General features: G+C 36.8%; 1 protein-coding gene across 1 annotated transcript in view; it reads left to right on the top strand.

Moving 5' to 3' along the window:
• Positions 1-24,147, top strand: part of LOC131544248 (phospholipid-transporting ATPase ABCA1) — a 188,333-nt gene that overhangs the window by 118,514 nt on the left and 45,672 nt on the right. The window contains 11 exon segments of the mRNA XM_058782324.1: positions 639-687; positions 1,784-1,891; positions 2,071-2,103; positions 5,653-5,792; positions 7,006-7,133; positions 8,104-8,202; positions 8,283-8,475; positions 20,237-20,331; positions 20,424-20,529; positions 23,559-23,633; positions 23,797-23,966. Of these exon segments, the coding sequence (XP_058638307.1) occupies positions 639-687; positions 1,784-1,891; positions 2,071-2,103; positions 5,653-5,792; positions 7,006-7,133; positions 8,104-8,202; positions 8,283-8,475; positions 20,237-20,331; positions 20,424-20,529; positions 23,559-23,633; positions 23,797-23,966 (1,196 nt within the window).

Genomic DNA, 24,147 nt, shown 5'->3' with positions numbered 1-24,147 from the left:
TGTCTTCAATTTCCCATCTCACTATTTTACCATAAACACAGCAATTACATGATATTTTCAGTTCACTTCAGCAAAAGGCTTATACCAAACAAACCAGCAAACCAGTTTGTTTAGCTGAATTTTTTTTTTTTTTTAAATCCATGTTTTAATGCTCAATGTCACAGATGCAAACAAATAAATAAAAAAATGTCATGTGTATCAAATTTTCAACAAATCATTGTGCTGGGATAAATATTAAAGCTTAACATTAAATGCATGCTCTTATGCTCAACAAGGATGCATTTATTTGATCAAAAATACAGTAAAAACAGTTAAATTTTAAACATTATGATATAAAATAAACTAAGTCTTCAGCGTCACATGATCCTTCAGAAATCATTCTAGTATGTTGATATGCTGCTCAGGCAACATTTCTGATTTTTATCAATGTTGAAAACAGTTGTGCTGCTGAATAATAATTCTAAAAGTTCAAAAAGAAATAGAAAAATTGTGTAACATTATAATTTAGAATTTGTTTACTGTCAAGTTTGATCAATTTCATGCATCCTTGCTAAATGAAACCTTACTGACCTTTTTTGTAGTGAAATTTCCAGATGAAGCTGTGGAGTAACAGAATTTCCTGGTGTTTAATTTCACAGATCTTTCTGAAGGTAGCTGAAGACACAGGTGTTGATGTGGAATCCCATGGTAACATCATCTATATTAATATTCATTTCAATTTTACACTTTAATATAGAGTATCACCATCTCCAACAAGTTTATGAAAGATACTTGAAAAACCTTATGACAAGTTATCGATATTAAATGTCATTTTAAAAGGATTATATCTTTCGGTAACACTTTATTTCGATAGTCCACTTTAGACACTCTACTAACAGTAAGTAACTTTGCAACTACATGTCAACTAGCAGTCATTAGAGTATTAGAAGTCTGTCTGTTTAATATTGTCTAACACTTTATTTTGATGGGTCCACAACATACAACGTACTGACTATAAGAAACTTTGCAAGTATATGTCAACTTATTCTACTAACCCTAAACCTACCCTAAACAGTCCACTCTGAGAGTTAGTAGACATGTAGTTGTAAATGAATGAGAATTAGTTGACATGTAGTTGACATGTAGTTACAAAGTTACTTAGAGTTAGTAGAATGTCTAAAATGGACTATCGAAATAAAGTGTAACCTATCGTTCTTTAATAATAATAATAATAATAATAATATACTTTTTAATATAGTTTATACAATACTTTATTGTTTCTGTTTTTACCAGTTGTATGTTAGGCCATTTTAGGGTTCCTCTCTTTAGCTTTTGCTGCATCTATGTACATGTCCTTTCCACATATTAAATAAGCACCAGTTATATTAGCCACCAATCCTTCAGAAACAGGCACTTTGTAAAGATGTACTACATGGTGACAGTTTCATAATACAACTGCACTGAAATGTGTCACTCAAGCTGTTAAAATCAGACTGAAATGATCAGGAATCTTGTTAAAAAATAAACCTGAACCTCTCGTTTCTAACAGTGGGATCCTTTAGAAGGATATTCGGTCTATTTAAGGGTCTTACGGTTCTCAGACAAGAACGGGCCGCTCAAATAAGAGCTGAGATGAAGTGTTGCAATTGTACTCTCCTGTCTCACCTCAGAGTGTGTGTGATTGTCTGTATTCGTGTGTTAATGCTCCTGCAGATAAGAACAGGCCAGATGAATAAGCTGAAAGTATCACACTCCTCCAGAATAACCTCTACTGTGTGTCTGTGTGTGTGTTAATGTCTCACAGATAAGAAAGGAACTCTTAAACAAAAGCGCAGAAGCAGCTCAAGGATATCAGGAATACAGACTATCAGCTCAGCACTGGAATGCAAAGATGCAAACGCTGTGAAAAATGGTGCGCTCCAATGTAAACTGACAATATATCCACTACATGCTTATATGTGTATGGAAATAAACACACTGGCTCATTCTTTTACAAACTGATCTTTTGAAAAATTCTATTGATACTGAGAAAATAATGGTTTTGTATTACATCACTGCTCTGTATTATTTTTCCCCCTTGTTTTGAAACAGATGCAAAGGTTAAATTCACTAGTCGTGTGGAGGGTAAGTCAAAGTTCTTCCATGTTTCCATCTCTAAACATGTAATAGTAGGCTAGCTGTAAGAGTGAGCTAAGTGTAGTGACAAGGCTGCTTTAATAATTATGGTTACTGTAAGCTGTAATAGTGAGGTGGCTGTAAATGTGAGTCATCTGTAACTATTGTTGCACATTTTAGTTGTGATATGGTTGTACTGTGGTAATCTAGCTTCAGACTAATGGCGTTGTTACAGCATTTTCCTAATAGTAACACCATAATGCATTGAAGTAAATATCCAGCATTCAACCTGAACTTGAATTTCGATAATACAAGAAATACAAATAATGTATGTGCCATTGACATCTATGATTTAAGGCCAATGCAATTTAAAATAGCACATATGGAATATAAATAAGCAGCCTGATGGACAATATAAGTCAAGCACATGAGCACCTGGCATGATGGTTCAGTGGATTTTAGTGGACAAATAGTTTTGTCAACTCTATTGGTTAAGGTAGCTGTAACAGTGAATCATTTGTAACAGTGAGGTGGCTGTAAAAGTAAGGCAGCAGTAACAGTGAGGTAGCTGTAACAGTGAGGCAGCAGTAACAGTGAGGTAGCTCTAACAGTGAGGCAGCAATAACAGTGAGGCAGCAATAACAGTGAGGCAGCTAACAGTAAGCAGGCTGTAACGGTGAGGCGGCTTTAACGGTGAGGCAGCTAACAGTAAGGAGGCTGTAACAGTGAGGCGGCTGTAACAGTGAGGCAGCAGTAACAGTGAGGAGGCTGTATAACAGTAAGGAGGCTGTAACAGTGAGGAGGCTTTAACAGTGAGGCAGCTAACAGTAAGGAGGCTGTAACAGTGAGGAGGCTGTATAACAGTAAGGAGGCTGTAACAGTGAGGAGGCTTTAACAGTGAGGCAGCTAACAGTAAGGAGGCTGTAACAGTGAGGAGGCTGTAACAGTAAGGAGGCTGTAACAGTGAGGTGGCTTTAACAGTGAGGCAGCTAACAGTAAGGAGGCTGTAACAGTGAGGAGGCTGTAACAGTGAGGTGGCTGTAAAGTAAGGCAGCAGTAACAGTGAGGTAGCTGTAACAGTGAGGCAGCAGTAACAGTGAGGTAGCTGTAACAGTGAATCATTTGTAACAGTGAGGTGGCTGTAAAGTAAGGCAGCAGTAACAGTGAGGTAGCTGTAACAGTGAGGTAGCTGTAACAGTGAGGCAGCAGTAACAGTGAGGTAGCTCTAACAGTGAGGCAGCTAACAGTAAGCAGGCTGTAACGGTGAGGCGGCTTTAACGGTGAGGCAGCTAACAGTAAGGAGGCTGTAACAGTGAGGAGGCTGTAACAGTGAGGAGGCTGTAACAGTGAGGAGGCTGTATAACAGTGAGGCAGCTAACAGTAAGGAGGCTGTAACAGTGAGGAGGCCGTATAAAAGTGAGGCAGCTAACAGTAAGGAGGCTGTAACAGTGAGGCGGCTTTAGCGGTGAGGCAGCTAACAGTAAGGAGGCTGTAACAGTGAAGCGGCTTTAACAGTGAGGCAGCTAACAGTAAGGAGGCTGTAACAGTGACGAGGCTGTAACTGTAAGGCAGCTGTAATAGTGAGGTAGCTGTAACAGTGAGGCGGCTTTAACAGTGAGGAAGCTGACAGTAAGGAGGCTTTAACAGTGAGGCAGCTAACAGTAAGGAGGCTGTAACAGTGAGGAGGCTGTATAACAGTAAGGAGGCTGTAACAGTGAGGTGGCTTTAACAGTGAGGCAGCTAACAGTAAGGAGGCTGTAACAGTGAGGAGGCTGTATAACAGTAAGGAGGCTGTAACAGTGAGGAGGCTTTAACAGTGAGGCAGCTAACAGTAAAGAGGCTGTAACAGTGAGGAGGCTGTAACAGTGAGGAGGCTGTAACAGTGAGGTGGCTTTAACAGTGAAGCAGCTAACAGTAAGGAGGCTGTAACAGTGACGAGGCTGTAACTGTAAGGCAGCTGTAATAGTGAGGTAGCTGTAACAGTGAGGCGGCTTTAACAGTGAGGAAGCTGACAGTAAGGAGGCTTTAACAGTGAGGCAGCTAACAGTAAGGAGGCTGTAACAGTGAGGAGGCTGTATAACAGTAAGGAGGCTGTAACAGTGAGGTGGCTTTAACAGTGAGGCAGCTAACAGTAAGGAGGCTGTAACAGTGAGGAGGCTGTATAACAGTAAGGAGGCTGTAACAGTGAGGAGGCTTTAACAGTGAGGCAGCTAACAGTAAAGAGGCTGTAACAGTGAGGAGGCTGTAACAGTGAGGAGGCTGTAACAGTGAGGTGGCTTTAACAGTGAAGCAGCTAACAGTAAGGAGGCTGTAACAGTGACGAGGCTGTAACTGTAAGGCAGCTGTAATAGTGAGGTAGCTGTAACAGTGAGGCGGCTTTAACAGTGAGGAAGCTGACAGTAAGGAGGCTTTAACAGTGAGGCAGCTAACAGTAAGGAGGCTGTAACAGTGAGGAGGCTGTATAACAGTAAGGAGGCTGTAACAGTGAGGTGGCTTTAACAGTGAGGCAGCTAACAGTAAGGAGGCTGTAACAGTGAGGAGGCTGTATAACAGTAAGGAGGCTGTAACAGTGAGGAGGCTTTAACAGTGAGGCAGCTAACAGTAAAGAGGCTGTAACAGTGAGGAGGCTGTATAACAGTAAGGAGGCTGTAACAGTGAGGAGGCTTTAACAGTGAAGCAGCTAACAGTAAAGAGGCTGTAACAGTGAGGAGGCTGTATAACAGTAAGGAGGCTGTAACAGTGAGGTGGCTTTAACAGTGAGGCAGCTAACAGTAAGGAGGCTGTAACAGTGAGGAGGCTGTATAACAGTGAGGAGGCTGTAACAGTGAGGAGGCTTTAACAGTGAGGCAGCTAACAGTAAGGAGGCTGTAACAGTGAGGAGGTTGTAACAGTGAGGTGGCTTTAACAGTGAGGCAGCTAACAGTAAAGAGTCTGTAACAGTGAGGAGGCTGTATAACAGTAAGGAGGCTGTAACAGTGAGGTGGCTTTAACAGTGAGGCAGCTAACAGTAAGGAGGCTGTAACAGTGAGGAGGCTGTATAACATTAAGGAGGCTGTAACAGTGAGGAGGCTGTATAACATTAAGGAGGCTGTAACAGTGAGGAGGCTGTATAACATTAAGGAGGCTGTAACAGTGAGGAGGCTGTAACAGTGAGGCAGCTAACAGTAAGGAGGCTTTAACAGTGAGGCAGCTAACAGTAAGGAGGCTGTAACTGTGAGGAGGCTGTAACAGTGAGGAGGCTGTAACAGTGAAAACTTAAATTAAAAACTACTTAAAGACTCGGTCTGTTACATAGCTGCCTATTACATCTACATAATTGCAAACTGTAAGTACAGGCTTAACTTAGTTACATGGTAAGTACATTTTGTTTCATGTATGTACAACGGCTACTACTAAGTACTTAATTAGGTAATTACTCTGTATTATGACACCTTAAAATAAAGTGTTACCAATAGTTAAGGTGGCTGTAGCAGTGCGTCAGCTGTAATAGTTGAGTTAGCTGTGATATTTCAGACAGTAGTAATTAGGCACCATGTGAGACTGTTGTTTTTGTTACAGACACTCAGCGGCCCATGTGTGCGAATGGCAAAGGGTCGTATGTCATCATGGGTTGGTCACTGATCAAACAGCAGTTTTTAGCTCTTTTTATCAAACGTTTCCACCATGCCCGCAGAAGCCAGAGAGGAATCATCACTCAGGTAAAACCATCAGACACAACCTGTAAAGACCCTCTTTCACCCGTTCTCCTCCTTCAAGTCAATCTCCCTCTATTTTATATTCTGTAGCTGTGTGAATTTAATCGGTTTAGGCAGGTCTGAGTTTCAGCGTGAATCCAAGCACAACTGTTTTGCACCAAATGCACTGGCCCATCAAAAACAAAAGTGCTTGTCTGTGAGCTCATTTAACAAAGCATGAGCTCATATCAGTTCAGTGAGTTTGGGCTCAAATGTGTTGAATATTTCCTACAATCCCTGCAGTTGTTAAACACACTTATAGCTAGTTGAGATTGAATAGGTGTACGCAAGTAATTGCATGCAATGGACACCAAAATAAAATAAAATGAATAAAATATTCCAGCTACAAATTCTATCTGTTACTGCAGGGTTTCTGAAGGCTGTATGTACAGTATGTAATTGCAGGCCGTGTAATGTTCTCAGCTCTTGGTCAAATAACCTCCATCACTGTGCATATTTTTCATTTTTCTGTATTGGCTGGCGCTCGTCACCCTGGTTCTCTCAGGGGAAGATGTTCCATTGTTTTCTCCTTCATTATTCCTGATACGTTCTCCGTCTCCGGCACATTTACATTTTCCTCAGTGTAAACAGAGAGTGTTTGAATTGGGTGTTTGAATTAATTGGACAATCACAGAGTGTAATTAATCAGCTGGAGTGAAGCCGTGTCGTTGACTCCTATGCAGCCTGTCTCTCCCTCGCAGGTTTTGTGTGCACTGGTTTCGCTCCGTCTGTCAGCGGAGGGATGGAATGAAAGGAGAACATTTGGAGAGATAGCAGAGTGGAAGAATAGAGAGAAATTAATTATGCTGGGAATGAAGGGTGACAGTGCCAGTTTTTGAAAGTGTTTAATCGAACCCTTTTACACATTTAACTAAGCCAACACAAGCACATGACACTCATCTGCCAGAGAGAGAGAGAGAGGGAAGAGAGGGGGAATGTGCTAAAAACTTGAGCCACTTTGACACGTGGTGTTTCAGCATACAAACTTGCATCTTATTCACTAATCACCCACAATTCATGTTAAACAGCACTTTGGCTTAAACATTCAATAGGTGCATCTCAGTGAATTTAAATTTTAAACCTGTATTAGATTATTATTACTGATACACAGTTAAACTCCCTTAAGTGCAGATGTATTGAAAATGTGTGTGTGTGTGTGTGTGTGTGTGTGCATCAGGTTGTAATGCCGGCGTTCTTCGTGTGTTTGGCTCTCATCTTCTCACTGATTGTTCCTCCGTTTGTTGAATATCCCAATCTGGAGCTTCAGCCCTGGATGTTTGGAGTTCCACAGAATACCTTCTACAGGTACACACATACACACTAACTTGATTAAATGTGGCACCATATTATGTATATATGTATTTATTTATTTAGGGGTAAATAACGGAATTTTAACCAAATTGGTAAAACTTTAAAATAATGATTCATTTATTAACATAGGTTAGTTAATGTTAGTTAACTTTAAATTAAATGTTAAATGTTAGCTAAAAAATGTTAGTTAGAAAAATACTTATAAATCATTTATTAATCTTAGTTAAAATCAAAAGTTGTATCTGTTATTTTTATTAATGTATCTTATCTTAAGTGAAATAACAATGTTGTATTTTTATTAACTAATGTTAACAAAGATTAATAAATACTGTAATTAATGAACTGCTCATTGTTAGTTAACTTTAACTAATTTTAACTAATGGTACAGTTCCTTATTATAGCAAAGTCTTACCAAGAAGTTTACACAGTTGTTCAGAAAGGATGCATTAAATTGATTAAATGCCAGTAAAGACATTTATAATATTACAAAAGATTTCTATTTCAAATAAATGCTGTTCTTTTGAACTTTCTATTCATCAAAGAATCACGGAAAATAAAATGTATCAGTTTCCACAAAAATATTGGGCAGCACAGCTGTTATCAACATTGATAATAATCAGAAATATTTCTTGAGCAGCAAATCAGTATATTAGAATGATTTCTGAAGGATCATGTGACACTGAAGACTGGAGTAATGATGCTGAAAATTCAGCTGCGCATCACAGAAATAAATTACATTTTAAACGATATTCACACAGAAAACAGCTATTTTAAATGATAAAGTTTCACTGTATTTACTGTATTTTTGTTCAAATAAATGCAGCCTTGGTAAGCAGAAGACACTTTCAAAAATATAACAATTCTAAACTTTTGAACGTTAATTTACACATAAAGCTAATTATAATGACTACGTGATACACACTCATTTCCTTAGTCAATAACGAGTCTTGTTTGTGTGTTGTAGTTTTGATGATCCTGGTGTAGATCAGGTGGAGAGAGTGAAGAACGCTCTGCTCAGTTCACCGGGATTTGGGACACGCTGCATGAGCACCAACCCCATACCGTAAGCATCACACACACACACACACACACACACACACACAGGTGTAGCAGCTGACCGTGTGTTTCCTGTTCCTCCTTCAGTAAATTGCCGTGTAACCCAGCGGGAGGCACTGATTGGTTCTCTCCCGCGGTGGATCCTTCCATCACTGAGATCTTTGAGAAGGGGAACTGGAGCATGGAGAACCCGTCTCCAGACTGCCAGTGCAGCACACCACAGCGCAGCTTCATGCTCCCAGACTGCCCGCCCGGAGCCGGCGGTTTACCGCCATCGCAGGTCACACACACACACACACACACACACACACACACTGGTGAATGGCCACTGGCTGTAGTCGTATACAATTGCCAATTATGGTTTGCCCATTGCTGATGCAGCTTTATGCCTGTGGCTTCTGCTTGATTTTGTCCAACTGTTATTGTGTTAGCACTGTGGTTAAGAAAAGTGGTGCATATACTAGCCCTACTGTATCACGTGATATGCAAATTTCTAAGGCCTCTAAATTATAAACATGATCAAAACTTTGCTGTTAAACTCCATGCCTTCTGTCGTCTGATTGATAGTTAGGCTTTTTTAGAAAGTGAAATTGCCTTTAGTATCATTGTACAGACGTCCACCTTCAACTCTTTTTGCTGTGAAATCTACTGAATTTTATAAAGTAAATGTGATAACTTTTATATTTTTATTAATATTTCAAGATGAACACTTAATTACTTCAATTTAACCAATAACACTTAAGTTCATTTTAACTAATGCATTAAAACCATATTGTTGTGTTGCTGGTCAGTTTGACTCACACTCGGTTTTCAAACTGCTTAAAATACTGGTTAAACTGTTTATTTCTTAATGAAATTTGGTAAATATTTCTCATTTAGGGCCATGAATGTGCACTTTTGAAAAACAATAACAAAACCTTTATTGTAGCTCGTCAAACACTAAATTGTGAAATGATGAAATTTAAGACTCAAAGTATTCAAAAATTTTTTATAATTCAAAACTCAGGACTCATCTTCTGAATAATCCCAGGAAAGTTCACTGTGCACGCACATACAAAATTTGTGGATTGTCATATAGAGAAATGGTTTGTCCAGCTTCTCTGAACAGAAACTAATGAGCCATAAATAAACGATCAACGGTTTCACAGCAGAAGGAGCATTGTTCATCCAGGTGAAAACTGAACTCGTGACACACACATTCATTATCGTATGTATACATTTAATCTGTAGCATCTCCTGAATCTCTCAGACTGAAGTTATGTCGATGTGTCAGCAGAAATGCAAATCACTCTTGCGCAACGCTGAGTTTAAACTTAGAATCTACTCTGATTCTCTCTCGGTAAACAAGCTTTTTCTGAGTATGTACTGCTGAAAACACACACACACACACACACACACACACACACACACACACAGCTGACCCAGTTTGAAAACATTTACTGAAGTACTGGTTTTACTAAACTAAGGGAAGAGTCCTACACACACAAACAAACAGGATATGTTTTGTCTTGAAACATAATCATGGATGTTTTTGGATGATGGAGGCTGGATGAATCTTATCCGCCGCCTCAGGGTTTCAGATACATCAAATACTGCTTTAATTAGACCAGCAGCAAACACACACACATACACACACACACACACACACACGAAAACCCTGAAGAGGTAGGTGTGGAAAAATACATTTTTTTTTTTAAATACCATTATTTTGTTCATTTCATGTAACCAAGGGTTTCAAAGGTCATCATATAAAAGAAAAAAAAAAAACATTTTGACAATTAGCATGTACTGTCAGTGTCAACCACTGGGGGCACATTTTATTTTATTTTATTATATTTATTTATTTGGTTTTGGTTTTGGGCAGTTAACAAAATGTTTAGACTTTCTGACTAGTTAGCCATTTCTTTTCATCATGTTTAAATATTCCATGTAGTCTTTCAAATAATATGAAGTTAAAACTGCATGCACAACAGTGGCTAAAATAGTAAAATGCTGTTTAGGCCACATAGTCATAAAAGACCTTTTACTTTCTAAAAAAGTCTAAACTATCAATCAGACGACAGAAGGCTTGTAGCAGATTGTGTATGGAAGGCCTTAGAAATCGCCTTAGAAATTTGAATATTAAATATAATACAGTAGGATTTATAGGGTTAAAAGTTTATTTTAACAGATAATAGAAAACAATATGGTGTTCTGTTTTAATAAAGTAAAAAAAAAAGAGCAAATAGACTTTAGAAGACACTTCTAAAGACACTTCCATGGGAATTTTTCAAATGCACTGGGCAAAAAACAAATGAGTAGGTCCAGAGACAGACGAATGCTAATCTATCAACTATTCATTACAGTGATAAATATTCATTAAACTGCATCTGCAAGTTTCATAAGCTCTGGACTCAATACGCTCCAAACTTCAAACCTTCAAGAATTTTTTCTTGGTTGCTGATCGTAATCAGGTTTAAAATAGCCATTGACTTCCATAGTATGGGGGGGGTGGGTACTATGGAAGTCAATGGCTGCCAGCAACTGTTTGGTTACCAATATCTTCTTTAGTGTTTATAGTATACAGAAGTCACATGATGCTTTGTGTGAGAAACAGATTAAGTCAGTATTCAAGTAAAATCTGCCACTTCAAACTCCAAAGAAATTCACCCAAATTAGTCCATGTGATTTATGCACTATATTGCAAGTCTTCTGAAGCCATACGACAGCTTTTGTAAAACAAATAAACTGAAGTTGTTATTTATTAACCTTTTTTAAATTAAATCTTTTCTTTCGGTAGTTAACATGCATATCTTGCATCCAGTGTTGGCCAAGCTACTTGGAAAATGTAGATCATTTATAGCCTTTTCTCACAGCAGCTAGAATAATTAAATGTCAAAAAATAATTTTGATGGCGGATTGTAAACCAGAAAGGATTATATGAAACTGACATTAAATTATATTCCAGTTTTAAATGTGCTTCTGATTACAGATAGCCTGGATTACACAATATTTGTATTTGAAAGAAAACCAGTTCAAAGGGAGCATAGTTTGCTTTTTGGGTTAAAATAATTTCTTAATATGAAATTGAAATGGTATAACAATTAGATATTAGACTGTACAGAAATCGAAATCTACACGCTAATACATACTATACTCATATTCACGCAATGCCGATGTTGTTAACATTAATAATTTGAGAATAAAGTATAACAATAATAATAATTTGCATGGTTTGATGTGATATGAGCTAATCAATCGTTAGATTAAATCACCATTGGTAGCACGGTTTATTGTAATGCTTTTTTCCTCAGTTGGTCAGAACAAACATGGCAGACTTGTTACTTACTTGTTCAGATGACAATATACAGTGAAAATTCTTATTTGGGTCATAATATTCCAAGACGTAGGCTAGAATCTGTGATTACTAAATACAGAATTCACACCGGTGCGGTCACTGACAGCCACACATTCACCTCAAAACATTAGATCATCCGCGCTGGAGCCGTGCCAGAGTACAACCCAATAAAAATAAATAGTGATAGATGCCATTTACACTAAGTGCAAATAGCATATTTTCTTAGCGATATATACTATTTACACTAAGTGCAAATAGTGATGGATGCTATTTACACTAAGTGCAAATAGCTATAGATTCTATTTACACTGTTAAAATAGCAAGATTTTCTGCTATTTATATACTACTTATTGCAAATAGTGGCAATTATCTGCACCTCAGTATTGTCGTACATTATAAAACAGTACGCAATAATAATAATAATGAGTGTAAATTATAGTTTTAATTCAAATTATTAAATGGATGCCACCTTATTGGGACAATAAAGCCCTCCCTACACCTACCCTTACCCTACCCGGTACTTTATTTTCAACTTTTTGATTATTTCCTTCATTTCTATTGAAAATAAATGCCTTTCTGAAGCGATATGATATTTGAAAAGGGAGAAATAAAGTTCGGCAAAAGGCGGGATCAAACTCGGGTTGATCGCTTCAAAAAGCATGCGCTTTACCATCTACGCCACTGAAACTGATGTGAAAGTAGTGTCTTTTTTCAGTGTTGACTATACCATTCACATGTTGGTGCCAAGAAGGCGGGCTATTTGCACTTATATAAATATACCCTCCATAAAAATAATTCCACAAGGAACTGCAATTCCAGGTTTTCAAACAGAGATGGCGACAAAGAGGCAAAACGTATGGACTGCAGCTTTAAATTAAGCTTCACTACACTAAAGCTAAAGCCCTGGGAAATGTAGCAAGCTAAGCTACAGTAACATGGCAAAAGATTACTACATCTAAGCTATTTTTAAAAAAATATATTTTTACATTATTGAACCGACATCATACCAAGTCATTGCTCTCTCAGTGATCAATAAAAACTGTCAGTCAAGCAGATAAACAGGCATAATAGTTCAGGTTAATTGTTTATTCAACAACTGTTCCAAACCAATTTGTCAACAAAAAAGTATCATGTACAGGGCCGGATTTACCTCATATTGTGACATAGGCAAAATCATGTTTTGCTGTCGGCCGGAAACCTATTGGTAGTTGGTATTGTGGCTTTATTGTAGGGCAGGCTATGCAGATACATTTATACAAAGGGTAACACTTAACAATAAGGTTAATTAATTAACATTAGTTAACTAGTGTCGTTAACATGAACTAAGAATGAACAATACTTCTACATCATTTATTAATCTTAATGTTAATTTCAACATTTACTAATGCATTATTAAAATTAAATGTTGTTTTTGTTAACCTTAGTTAATGCACTGTGAACTAACGGGAACTAATTATGAACGACTGTATTTTCATTAACAAAGTTGAATAAATACTGTAATAAATGTATCCATTGTTTACTCATGCTAGTTAATACATTAATGAAATCTTATTTTATAGCGTTACCATATAAATGTATAGGCCTACAGATAGGCTACGTTTATTCGCATCGTTGCATGTGTCATTATATTATTAACATTTCACCAAAATCAAGATCAAATACGAAGTTTTTGACCAGCGAATGTTTTCCCCCGTCATTACCGCCACATCAGAGGCAGCTGTGTATCGCATTTACGTTTTTATGAACTTGCAGATTATACAGTTTTCTGTCACTATGTGGGCGCTCAGTTTTTTTTTTTTTTTTCGTTATTTAGCCAAAATATATCATATTATAAAAGATCCAGCGCTTCGCACAAGCTATTTGGCTAAGACTCGACAACAAATGCTAGACTAAGACACTCGTCTCTGCTCTTAAAAACAAAAAAACATTAGCCTGTATAAATATAGTGTTTCTCGAGTGAAGAAAACGCTGTGCTTATTCAATCAACAGTTCTTTTATTTACCTTCAGAAATCTGAGATGCTCCAAACTGTGCGCCGCACTTCATTGACGAGAGAGGCGGGAGGAATAATGAGGTTTGACTGACAGTTTGAGAAGCCAATGGCGTTACGAGGTTTAGTGGCGGTGGCGTCACTTACTGATCCAGGATCAGTGATCCTTAGCTGTTATATTTCTGATTTGAGATTGAGTTTCAGAAATGCTTTGGAAAATGTTACATTAGATTTTGTTGACGCTACCGTGCTTCTTGATCAATAATAGAGCTTCGCTACTGAAAAGCTATTTGATTCAGAAAACAGTGATGCTACTGAGAAATGTAGTTAAACTATGAGCGACTCTACTGCCCAACACTGCTTGCCTCTTAATTACATCTGTGTCTGTATCTGAAAATCACTGCACTGAAATGCTAAACGGCATCATTATCCCAGCGACCTTTTCAAACACCTTCCACATCTGTTGTGTCAAACGGCTCCGTGAAAGAGTTTTGATTGATTATTTTCTTGCTGTAGCACTAACACGAGCACATTGTCTTTCTTTGATCGGCTATCAAACTCATTCTTCATCTGCTCTCTTTCTATCTGTGTCCTTGATAAGTGAAAGAGAGGAGGCGGATGCTCTACACGGGTTTCTTAATGAATTGCCGGTTTCCATGACGATGGCAGGTGGTGTTGTTAGGTGTTCGTTAAGCGTGTGTTTGACTGCGGACTGTGGAGTTTTAGAGACACAATAATCAGTCCGCTGTCTTTCTCTGTTGATTTTTTTTCTTGATATGAAATGCACAACAAAGCCCTTTTATTTCTTTTTTCCTCCTATAACTTCACTCTTATACACAACTGCGTTTGTCATCCTCCACAGATTCCGTGAGGAATCTGAATATAGACTGATTTTAGTTTAGTCATCCACCTGTCCCATAGGAATCAAGTGGAGATTCACCAAACTATGTGATTTTCAGTGAAATCGGATATTATATGGACTCATTTTTGTATCAGATGCTAATATTTATGTAGCCAGAACGTAAGATGAAATTCTTATGCTTGTGATGTAAATCAGTGATATCTTCAAAACAGTCTTCAACTGGATCAGTATAGGATCCTCAACTAAAACTGCTTGAGGTCCAGTAATGAACCCTCCTCACCAGCCGAGGTCTGGACAATTAAATAGGCCTTCCTAAAAACAGGAATTTAGGGTTTTGCCAGTATCTGCAGGATATTTAAGCCTTAATTTAAGACTTTTCCCCAGGTTTCACAAACAAGGTTTAAGCCTATGCATGACTGAGATGTTTTAACTGAAAGTATCTTGCACTGACATATCTTAAAATATGTCAGTACCTTTGTTTTCTCTCAAGATGCACACCAGTACTTTTTTTTTTTTCTTCCCTAAGGCATGTTTATAAAAATCACTTAAACATTTTAATTGAACTCTGACCTAATCCTGGCTTAGTCTAAGCCCTGTCTGTGAAACGAGGCCATAAAGACCTTTTTTAAGACCTGCACAAATAAAATTAAAATTAAATTTACAGTTCAGATAGGCCTACAGGTTTTCACAAAACAAAGTTTTATAAAATGATGAACCTTTTTTAAAGTTTTAAAGAAGAGTCAAAAGTGTCAATTATTATATGAATTTAAACAAGTATTATCAATCAACTATTTTATTAATTAAATAACTTTTTTTTTTTTTTGTCTTAATTGTTTAAATGTTCATAATACATTTTGTCGATCCACCAGTTCACATTTACAACATGGGTTGATTTTCACAATGGTCTGAACAAAAACAGCAGACGGACTTATTGAAAATGCCAATTCATTCTCTGCCAGCAGGTGGTGCTTTCGGAATGGTAGAAATATAGTGGTTTCCCCGGTAACGGCTGTACACAAAGCAGCGTAGCATCTGACTTTGAAACGTGCAGCGCCCATGCTTATTCAATGAAATCCTTTTGAAGTTTAATGTGAAGTCATTACATTAAGCCGTATCACAATTCTTGTCTTTCTGTCCCAAATTCACCTCCTTAAATCCGCAAAGTCCACATGGAGGCACCTCACGGTCTGGATTAGAGTCCGCCAGTTGGTGACCCCTGGTATAGCAGACACTTACATAAAATAATATAAATATCATTCGTCACTCTATATCTCCAATACTGTCTTAGTAAGATCAGATTTATATGATCCAAACATATAATGCAATGTGATCCAAAGATACAATAATAACAAATAAACGTCCCTTAAAAGCCTAATGATCAGATTTGAGACTCACAGATTTTTCTACGAAATGTCTGGAGAATCAAATAAAGCCGAGCTGCTTCAGTCCAGTAAGTGTTCATCTGGAAATATTACTATCAATATCAAAATGGTTCTTATATTTGCTTATTAAAAACTTTATTTTAGGCTTTTTTACAGTATATACATACAGGTGTCACGATTAGCACACACAAGGGAAGCGAGGAGATGAGGAGTAACTCAAAAACCAGTCTTTTAATGAAATCCAAATAGGGTAACACACAGCAGGGAAGAGACACACTTTCTGTGTTAGCCTCCAAGACATCGACGTTAATACCGGACATGAGACTCAGGGAAACACAGGGCTTATAAACTAAACGCAAACGAGATGAATAATCAAACACGGGTGGGACATAATTAACTGAATTAACTAAATGGGACAGGAACAGGAACCAAACCAAATATGGGCATACAAGAGGATAAACAAAATCAAGGGGAGCACGAGACAGAAAACCACAAGACAAAACAGGACACAGGACTGACAACAGGAATATGGGTTTATGCATATTACGCTATAAACAATCCCTCCACATCGAAGTATTCCTTTATAATGTGTAATGTGAGTGTAATTTGCTCATTTCTGACTCTATCATGCTTGTATTTGCAGTCATGAACATATTCGGATTGCTACGGTACTCCAGCTTCTGTCCAATATTTGGCTGTTAGATTTGTTGGCAAAGCTCCCGTTTAATTTTGCTGAGAGGAGAGCAGGAGATGATGACAGACGATGAAGATTTGATGTGATATCTAGCAGGCTGCAGTCATTTGCGAGGGCTGAGAAATAGACTTAATTGGAGGGAACAAAGACCCCATAAAACAGTTTGATGAACACGATTTTTGACATATTTCCTATTGAAATTTGAGGCAGCACATATCAGAGGGCTTGACTTTTGATCGCCTTTATGTTACAGCCATGAACCATGATTTCCTCTTTGATATTGATCTGATGCAGGTAATTAAGCACAACAGTCGGCTAAAAATGACATTAATTTCTTTATATGGGAATTGATTTTGAACGATATTTTATAAACCATTAAAGACAGATCTCTTGTGAGCTACAAAATTGTTAATTGATGGTTTATGCTTTGTTGAAGCCAACTCAGTTTTAAAATAATCCTGTTCAAAAACAGAATTCCTGGTGAAAAACTACAATACCCATGGTTCTGTAAACAATCCCAATCAATCAGAGAATATAAACTCTTTAGCCCCGCCCATTCCTATAAAGGGCAGTGAATAACCTAACAGAATCTCCCTGCACTCCCAAATACTTAACTATTTGTACATATCTGAAATTAATTTAAAATATGTTGTTTTTGTATACATAATCAACATTTTCAATCAGTTGGTTAGTATTTGTCCATTTTAATTGTTTTATTTATTTTTTTTTTCATTTGTCATTTGTGATGCTTCATGGGATTGTAGTTCTTTCCCATCATTTAAGTCTTTAAGTTCACAATCTTATTTATTTAAGTTTGATTTTCAAATACATTTTTGCTTCAAATCAAAGTTTGTAATGTTGTAAATTACTTCATGGCTAGTTGGTTTAGTTTGTGGGCTATAACTCTTTAACAAAGACTTTTAAAAATCCCAATAGGGAAAAATAATAATAATAAAAACAACAATAGGCTGCTGAAGAATGGTACAGGTTCAGTTGCGCTTTATTATATGTATAAACTATCAGTTCCTGTCGTCAAATGTGATTGGCTGAATGCCGTTCCCAAAGTGCTGACATCACTAATATTTTACTGACATGCAGTGAATGAAATGCACAAAAGTGTATCTTCATTTTGTCATTAAATGCAAAGCTCAATGTTTGTCTTCTGTTGGTCTTCTGCAGTTTTTTTTTTTTTTTTTTTTTGAGCAGGAAAGGAATAAAGCGAGTAACTGGGCAATTTTGGTTTGATAGATGTGGACTAAAAGCCACAAAACCACCGTTTTGATTTCAAGGTAAAAGCATTATTGGAATAGTTCTGTTCCTGCTCTGTGAATCAGCATCAAATAGATGTTCATTATACAAATCACAAGCCTCCGACAATGCAACCCTGTGTGTGTGCGTGTCAGAGTGCTTTCATTTAGGCCAGTTTCTGTGGAAGGGAGTCTGTGTCATTAGTTTCACACTGATCCTGAATCTCACTGGAGAAAATCACACTTTTATTCTGTTATTCTGGTTTGTTTGAAAGAATCTGTGTGTGTGTGTGTGTTCGTTCTTGTTTATGCTGCATTGTGGGGACTAAATGTCCCCACACGGATAATAAAACCTGACATTTTTGACGGCCTTTGGTCCCAACGAGGGAGAAAAAATGATTAAAAATAGTAAATTATGTTTGTCTGAAAGTGTAACAATGCAAACATGTTTTCTGTAATGGGTTGAGTTAGGGGATAGGAAATATTGTTTGGTCAGTAGAAAAGTAATAGAAGTCTATGGAAAGTCTATTGAAAGTCCCCACAATTCACAGAAACAAACGTGTGTGTGTGTGTGTGTGTTCTTGTTACATTGTCCCCACAAGGGTAGTAAAAAATGACTTTTTTTTTTTTCCACGAGGGAAATTATTATTTTTTTTAAATAGTAAAAGATGTTTATCTGAAATTTGATACAGTGCTGCCCACATGAGTATTGCTCCTATAACAGCTCATTTTTATCAGTTCTTTTGTCTTTGGGTCGTTATATTTCTCACTGATTTCTGCTTGTTCTAAATCAGAAACAGATAAAGTAACAGAGTAAAGATTACATTTAAATGAATGCATTAGTGAGAGACTGATTGCGTGTGTGAATTCATTCTATCTGGCAGCGTCTCTCTTCTAATAGTGAAGCTGTGGTTTTTAGTTATTAAGAAATACCTGTTTGTAACTTTTCAGTTTCTAAGCTATATTATTGAGAAATCACAGAACAATGTTGACAATACATTTCCACGCTACTGAATGATTCAGTGTGCGCGCGATCTGCGTGTGATGTACGAGCTACTGTCTGTATGTGTGTGTTATAATGCAGCAGCGCATTAGATTAGAACGGCGATTAACTTACCTCTACAATAAGCTGTTTAAAATTTGCATTCTCCTGTTCAATTTCTTGCATCCAGGTGGTATAATCACACGTCTTGTGAAGCGCTTTCAGGGTATGCATTTATTTGTCATTTTAACTGTTTGGAAACTGAGCATAAATGTGGACTTCAAAGATTTGTTATCCTGTTGCGCCCTCTATAGGACCAGCAACTAGTCGATGTTAGGGCTGTCAAAATGGCTGAAAAACTAAATTTGAATTTTATACTTAAATATAATCATAATATATCATAATATATAATTATATTAAAATTTAAAAGGCATAATATATTTTAGGGGGGAAAAAAAAGCTTTTGGCTTCTCTCCTGATGCCACAAGATGCCACCTCAAGCAAAATATTACAAATGCACGTTTCTTCAAAGCAATAAAATAACACGACTATCTTTGAAAAAAGTGCATAATGTTTAAATTAATGTTTATAAACTATATATAATTAATTAATTTATTTGCTTAAACAATTAGAAACAAAACAGCATCATGCATGTATGCATGTATAGTTTAATACGAAGGACCCAAAACCAATCACAAACCGCCATAAAGTCTTGAAACATGTTTTTTAAAAGTTCAACTTACATTAATTGTACATGGCCTTCTAGACATACGGCTCTCTTGTGGGAGATGCGAGTGCAACGGTGATAGATGTCCATCTAGAAAATTTGATAAATATGCATTCTGCGTGAACGACTTAGTTTCAGCTTTGACGTAAACAACATCTTCTCCTCATTGATGTTCCCTTTTTCTGTAATATTTTGAATGAACAACGCAGCAGCGCCGCATCCAGTGGGTCCAACTGGATAAGCTATGAAAAACATTAAAATGCAACGACACTTACATCGTCATCGCATCTTGTGCACCACTGATAAAGCTGCCTGACACACACCTAAAATTTGAATGCAACGTTTGTGCATTAAAATGTACATTTTTATTTTAAATTTGATGAATATTTGAAATACAAATTTTTATTTTATTTTTATTTTTTTTACAGCCCTAGATAATGTCAAGCTTAAAGTGTCTTGGCAGAGTATTAAAGTCGACTAGTCGATTAGTCAGTGCAATATATATATATATATATATATATATATATATATATATATATATATATATATAGTGAAGTTTTAGTAATTTTATTTATGTTTTGGTTTTAATTAGTTTATTTTATTATTATTTTATTTAATTATTTTAGTACATCAACTAGATTAAGTAAAAAATTTTATATACATTTTATTTTATCTTTTTTTTTGTTTGTTTTTTTTGTTGTTTTTTTTCACTTGACTTTAATAACCCAACACATATAATGTTTACTGACAGAACTTTTTACTTGTGTGTGTGTGTGTGTGTGTTTGTAATGGTTTTGTCTGGTGTGTGTTTTCTTTTGTAGAGGACTCAGAACACCACAGACACCCTGCAGAACCTCACGGCCCGAAACATGACCGACTTCCTGCTCAAGAGCTACCAGAAATCAGGAAAAATACGGTAACAACACACAATCATGCCACAGAATGTGAATAATGAAATAAGATCAAAGCAGCATGATTGCCAATGTGTGTGTGTGTGTGTGTGTGCAGGTACGGCGGGATCTCGGTGGGCGGCGTGAATTCACAGGTCACACTCAATGAATCTGACATTACAGCAGTGATCGACGACTTCAAATCATTGCTCAACATTTCACAGGTGAGAGTGATGGGCGTTAGACATTACTGCCAACCTGCCCTCCAGAAATCACTGCTCAAGTGTAGCATTACGGCCATTTCTGATATGCTTCTGATCGAGCTGATGCCAAAACCTCCCTGCAGTTTACAAACCACAGAGATCTGACTTCTGACAGGACCTTTCCATTTATTATGCTCTGCATTTTAGGTTGGTCTTTGAATTGCATTCAAATGCATGATATAAAAATTCATAAGAGGAGCTTCAGAATATTAGCGTTTTTTCTTTTTGATAGCAGTGGTGATTAAAACCAAATGATCACAGTTTTATTGTAGTTATCATAACAATGTGCATTTGTTTATTACAGACAGCTTTTTTATCCACATTCATTTTCATTAACAAGTAGCAAGTATCATTTGCTCGTTCCAATAATTTCTTCTATTTGCTTATATGTTTATCACTTAAGTATCAAAACATGGTGGGAAATCTCCATCTTAATATGCATGAGCAGCTTGAGCACGCGTCGTGATGAGAAGTGTGTTTTATTTACTGTTTTTTTTAATGCAGTGTGAAGCTTTTCAGGCCTTTGAAAGGATTTAAATTCAGTGAAAATTCCCACCAGCTCTCCACTTAGCATTCGCTTATCAAATATGGAGATCATGTTTTTCCCACACTGCAGTTCTGCTGAATTTTTTAATATTTAGAAACGGATATATGTTGCTCTCCTGAAGTTTAGATAACTCTTTATTCCCTTTAATAAATTCCCTCATAGACTGTGGTCTTTTGAAGACGGGCAAACGTCCTGTACGCTACAGAATCAACCCTGCATTACAGAACAGAATTGCTTTCTGGATTAAACCCTCTATGAGCAACATGATTTAGCTCATTTATAACCTATAGATGATTTTAATTTACAATAAACAATACTAAAAGTCTTTTGCATCTCTCAGATGTAATGCATGTTCTGTCAAGTCAAGTCAAGTCACCTTTATTTATGTAGCGGTTTTAACAATACAATGTCATGATTGTATTAAAATGCTTATTTAAGGAATTAACACTTTTATTAATCAAGGATGCATTAAATTGATCAAACGTGACAGTAAAGATGTATAATATTACAAAAGATTTATATTTTAAATACATGCTGCTCTTATGAACTTTCTATTTATCAAAGAATCCTTAAAATTAAAATGTATCACAGTTTCCACAAAAAAATTTTTTTTCAACATTGATAATAATGCTAAATGTTTCTTGAGCAGCAAATCAGCATATTAGAATGATTTCTGAAGGATCATGTGACAATGAAGACTGGAGTAATGACATTTATATTTCACATTTTTACAATTTTCACTGTATTTTTTGCAGTTGAATCAGTCATTTTTAAGTAAACTGTTCAGTTTGATTTGACAAATGATCGTTTTAAAAGAATAATCCACTGACATTTACAAGCTGAGAAAAGTACTTTCTAAATCATAATTTGTTACTATCAGTCATTTCATTGGTGCATATCTTTCCAAGAGTTTGCTGTTTATTAAAATATCTAAAGTACAATAAATAGTCAGTCTGTTCATTTTTAGAATTTTCTCATTTTACATTCAACATAAAGTCACCATTGAACAAACAGCACAGAATGCATTTGTTGTACAAAAGTACACAAAATATGTCCTTAAAATCAAAGTGAAATTTAACATATTTTTTTGAGGATAGAAGCCTGTCAGTGTTTGCATGTGCCATATTTGGCTAGTTTCTATAAACTAACAGTGCCAATTGAGTGGAGGCATGGTCTCTTATATCAACAATAAATGCTTTAAATAAATGCTTTTCGAGCTGGAATTTTGCTATCCTAACAATTCTAGCTGCATTTCATTATTTCTTAGCATTAGCCGGCCCAGTTTTGGCTCTAAATGTGACGCGGTTGAATCCTCTCCGGCAGCACGCCAGAGTCTGGGCATCTGATGGGATTTTAATGCTGCTTAGCTCTGTGATGGACGGCTGTAATGCTAATAGCAGGACGTTAGCGTCCTCCACTCCCCCTCATTCAGACCCAGAGAGATTTTGGCACCTTCTCTGTGAGAGAGAGAGAGAGAGAGAGAGAGAGTGTGTGTGTGTGTGTGTGAAGGATATTAGTGTTCATGGTGTATTTACAGTGTCGTCTGGAGCAGCAAACATTAGCATTAGTGTCTGATATCTGTCTTGTACTGAGTGTGTGAATCTCAGATCAGGCCGAACACTGACCGCTGCTGTGTCAGCATTTTAAGCAATAGACACTCTCCCGACTCAAAGGCTGTTCTTAACATTAGGGAGCAAAATGATGTTTCTCTCTGAGATACAGTAGGATTTTTTTGGACATGATCTGTTATCATGATTTATTCAAACACCTGTTTACCTGAAGTTCTGTAAAATCCAGTCAATAAAAATTAGATTTTTTCCTTGTTGGTTTAATGCTTTTGAAGGGAGTAACATTACATTTGTATCAAAAATGAGTTTGTACAACTGGGTGTTGAAAAATGTGTAAAATACACAAGTTTGGGGTCTGTTTTTGAAAAGAAGACTCCTCTGCTCTCCAAAGCTGCATTTATTTATTATGAAATATTATTACAATTTAGAATAAATGTTTTTGTGAATATCTGTTAAAATATAATTTATTCCTGTGATCAAAGCTGAATTTTCAGCATCATTACTCCAGTCTTCAGTGTCACATGATCCTTCAGAAATCATTCTAATATGCCGATTTGCTGCTCAAGAAACATTTCTGATTATTATCAATGTTGAAAACAGTTGTGTTGCCCAATATTTTTGTGGAAACCGTGATACCTTTTATTTTTCAGGATTCTTTGATGAATAGAAAGTTCAAAAGAACAGCATTTATTTGAATTGGAAATATTTTGTTACATTATAAATGCCTTTACTCTTACTTTTGATCAATTTAACGAATCCTTGCTGAGTAAAAGTATTAATTTCTTTCAAAAACAATATTTACAACAAGAAAAATCTGTAATGTTTACAAAACCTTGTGATTCGCACACAAACTCTGTCTTTCTTTCTCTCTGCAGTTTAATGAGACTGAGTGGATTTTCCAGGCCCTTCGGTTGTTTCTGGTGGAGTTGGGGACCAGAGACAATGTGAAGGTGAGCAGCAGTATTTACAGTATCAGTACAGTATTTTCCGTTTATGATATTTTATTATATTTCAGCTTAATGTCAACTAACACAAACGGTTTTTAATAGTTTTAGTTCACAATAATAGCACTAGTGGTGACATAACTCTGTGTGTGTGTGTGTGTGTGTGTAGGTGTGGTTCTATAATAAGGGTTGGCATTCGCTCGTGTCATTCCTGAACGTGGCCAGTAACGGCGTTCTGAGAGGAAATCTGCCAGCTGGACGGCGAGCGGAAGAGTTCGGCATCACCACATTCAACCACCCACTGAACCTCACCAAAGAACAGCTCTCATTTGCAGCGCTGTGAGTACAGCACACACACACACACACACACACACACACACACTCACACTCACACACACACACTCACGCACACACACACATGCACGCACACACGCACGCACACACACACACACACACACGCACACACACACATATGCATGCACACACATGCACACATATGTTTGTTTTTGTGAAAAGTGGG

Source organism: Onychostoma macrolepis, chromosome 07 (assembly GCF_012432095.1).
Source record: "Onychostoma macrolepis isolate SWU-2019 chromosome 07, ASM1243209v1, whole genome shotgun sequence".
NCBI classification, from domain to species: domain Eukaryota; kingdom Metazoa; phylum Chordata; class Actinopteri; order Cypriniformes; family Cyprinidae; genus Onychostoma; species Onychostoma macrolepis.
This window is presented reverse-complemented; position numbering and strand designations above follow the sequence as displayed.